This window comes from Penaeus japonicus, unplaced genomic scaffold (genome assembly GCF_977035675.1).
Source record: "Penaeus japonicus unplaced genomic scaffold, GWHDUDI00000001_assembly GWHDUDI00000007, whole genome shotgun sequence".
In the NCBI taxonomy this organism is placed as follows: Eukaryota; Metazoa; Arthropoda; class Malacostraca; order Decapoda; family Penaeidae; genus Penaeus; species Penaeus japonicus.
In genome coordinates, this window is record NW_028234409.1 from 19,587,320 (window position 1) to 19,590,951 (window position 3,632).

General features: G+C 29.3%; 1 protein-coding gene across 11 annotated transcripts in view; it reads left to right on the forward strand.

Moving 5' to 3' along the window:
• The window catches only part of Sulf1 (Extracellular sulfatase Sulf1), a 170,580-nt gene extending 168,104 nt beyond the window's left edge, over nt 1-2,476 (forward strand). For all 11 annotated transcript variants that reach the window (XM_086538530.1, XM_086538532.1, XM_086538535.1 and 8 more), the window contains 4 exons: nt 1-111; nt 379-506; nt 1,725-1,899; nt 2,030-2,476. The exon at nt 1-111 is cut by the window's left edge and continues 21 nt beyond it. In XM_086538530.1, coding sequence (XP_086394656.1) covers nt 1-111; nt 379-506; nt 1,725-1,899; nt 2,030-2,205 — 590 coding nt within the window. In that variant the 3' untranslated portion in view covers nt 2,206-2,476. The remainder of the gene's footprint in view (nt 112-378; nt 507-1,724; nt 1,900-2,029) is intronic.
• Nucleotides 2,477-3,632: the final 1,156 nt, after the last annotated feature.

Below are 3,632 nucleotides of genomic sequence, written 5' to 3' on the forward strand. Positions count from 1 at the left end.
TGAATGCAGCCAACAATACCTACTGGTGTCTGCGCACTATCAATGACACACACAACTTCCTGTATTGTGAATTCATCACAGGTCTTGTTACATATTACGACCTTAATATTGGTAAGGGTTCTCTTTTATCGATAATTAAATGTGCAATGCCCTTTTGTTATTTATATCACCATCATATTGTTCTTATTATTCTTGATGTCATAGTCATGTCTTTGTCATTCTTTTTTCAAAGCTCTACCATACAGCAAATGTTGCATGTCTACAGTAGTTGATTCGTTGGCTTCAATTTCCAATAGGTTGACTTGATAATTTTACCAGATTATTTCCATGTCTAGAGAACAACTTTTATTTGTAACACACTTTGCTTTTCATTTGCAGATCCATATCAGCTGAGAAATGTGGCATTTACTTTGTCTACCGTTCGCTTAGCTGAGTTACATCACCGACTTGAGAAGCTGCGCACATGTTCTGGAGCAGACAGCTGTGATGATATTCCAAGCTCACATGTAAGTCTAATACTGTATATTGGCTGGTCTGAAATGTGTTGATGATGTTGATATCATTATATAAAACCACTTTTATCAATACAGGAAATATGTTAGGAAAGATATTAGATATACTTTCATTAAGCTCTCTTTTAGTGAGTCAGAGAAATAGGCAAATTAAGTAAAACAAGTTGTTTAAGATTTGCTTAGCATGATAAGCAAAAAAGAAAAAACATTTTCATCCTCAATTTCTGTCGAATAGCAGTTATGGCAATATTAGCTGGTGTATCAATATATAACTAAAACTTGGTAAGGAAGTGTGACTCCATAGATAAATTTGATCCTATTTTTATGGTGTGCAAAACAGATGAGCATCATGAATAGTGTGCTAATTCATCTGATGACTGCATCTTATAAGGTGAGGCGTGTGGATACCTGTACGCAGGATTGATTCCAACTGTGATATCACCCTCAGGGATGGTGTTGGGAGATGGCGTAATTCACCAGTCACAGTGCTTCTCCTCTTAATTCACCATTCACAGTGCTTCTCTTAATTCACAATTCACAGTGCTTCTACTCTGTTTTGTACACCTGTGATATGAAGTGTGTGGATACCTTCACACAGAATTGACTCAAACCTTGGATTATATAAACATCTTGTCATTGAATTATTTCCATACGGGATATGAAAATTATGGTGGCTTAGTGCCATAACTTTTATTCAGAAAGTAATGGGTACTATCTTTGGAAAACACTTGGCAAAAGAATTGGGAAAAAGAATAAGGGGTCCTATGTGATATTTGAATACACACTAATATATTTAAATAACCAAGGGAAAATTTTCCATCATTATTGTTGCTTCTAGTTTGTGGAACAGTCTGACCTTTGACTTTTGACCTGCTCGCCTTAGCCTCTCCCTTGGCTTCCTCCTTTAAACTGAATTTCAGTAATTCATTTTTCAGTACTTGATGAAAAAAAAAAAGGGATATTGATTCAGCAAGATTTTAAGAAAAGGAATATACTCCTAATGAATATTTATGAAGTTCCATATTGTTTTACATATAGCTACTTGTGTTAAGTAAGCAGCAACATTTTGCCCTCTTGGCATGCAATGCATACCCCACTCCCTTGTACATACACATAGACACATTTATATATTCACATATACAGCATTTATGCTGTATGTTTAATCACAGTGAAGGCCAGAAAAGTATTCATCTTTCACATTAAATATTGCAGGCAAGAGTTAACACCTTTGAAGATCCCCAAGGACTAGAGCAAAGTGATGACCATTCTCTTATGAACAATGTTGTGGGTCCAGTGAAAAGGCTCTCAAAAGCAGAACGCTTACTTCAGCGAAAGGAGAGGCGCAGGCAACGGAAAGCACAGAAAAAAATCAGACGCAAATATTCAGGTAAAGTTTCTTTTCTGATAATGTTTAATGTGGGTATTCTTTCAATACCATATGCTGTGATTTTATTTAGTTGAATGATAGTTTGAAATAGCAACACTGAATTTAATCAGTAACAACAATTCTTCCTCAGGAAACCAATTGTATGGACCTAGGAGTAAACATGTCTTGGATTCGATGGGATCAAGGAAACACAAAGTACGTCTACCAAGAAAGAGTCGCCTGGGAAAGGAGCAAAGACGGCTGAAAAGAAGAGAGCGAAGGAGAAAGAAGAAATCAAGAAAAGAAAGACTTTTATCTAGTGGATAGTGACTAGAAATATTTCCTTATTAATTTTATCCAATATTAACAGGATTCATCATATGAGTTGATGATTTATTTTAAGTGATGTAGACTAGTTAGTATTTTATATTTGTTATGTAGCTGCAACATGGACTGGGTAAGAAATGACTGCTACATGTTATCTCTCAATATTTCACATTAACAAGAGATAAAGAGCACTAGTATTTTGTCTGTGTCTATTAAAGCTAGATAATGAATAATCATGTATCAAGAAAACATCCTAATAATATTTCAACAGTATATCAGACGGAAGCAATTATTGAATTGAAAAGTGGAAATAACTATAGAATTTAGGCTATTTCTTGTTGCAATGATATTAAATGATACTGATTCAGAGAAAAGGGAAAAGTACTTAGGAGTTTTGTGCATTGAAAAAGCTACCTTGTTTGGCATTATATAATTTGGAGAAAGCCAGGCACTGGAGGTAGCACTGTTGTAGTATTCATTATACTCATTAGATGTGTTCATGTATCATAAGTATATAGTCATAGAGGCTTTTAAGTATAGGATTACCACTATTTATATGTGAATATTATTTTTATGGACTCAGAAGGCTTTTAATTAGCTGAATAATTTAACTTTCTTTATTTTCCATCATTCTCAGAACTTGATAAGACACTAATTTTACCTTAAGTACTCATAGTTCACATTACCCACCTGTGCTTTCATGCCCCAAGCTAATCCCTAAGAAGTAAAGGGTTTTAATGCCTAAAGCTGCTTGTAGGCCAGTAGAAAGTTATGATACTGATATATATATTATATATATATATATAATATATATATATATATATATATATATATATAAATATATATATATATATGCAGAATATATAATATAGATATATATATATAATATAATATTATATATATATATAAAAATTATATATATATATATATTATATATATATATATATATATATATATACATACATTAATAACATACATATATATATATATATATATATATATATATTATATATATATATATATATAATATATATACATATTATATAATATTATATATATATATATATATATATATATATATATATTATATATATATAATATAAGGTTATATATATATATATATATATATATAATATATATATATTTATATATATATATATTTATATATATAAATATATATATATATATATTAAATTATATATATATATATAATATATAGAGGTAATGGTTATAATAGATATATATATATATATATATATATATTATAGTAGGTATATATATAAAAAGATATATATATATATATATATTATATATATATATATATATATATATATATATATATATATATATATATATCATGTTTATGTAATGTTTAATTAATATATGATATATGTATGGTTATATATATATATATATATATATTATAT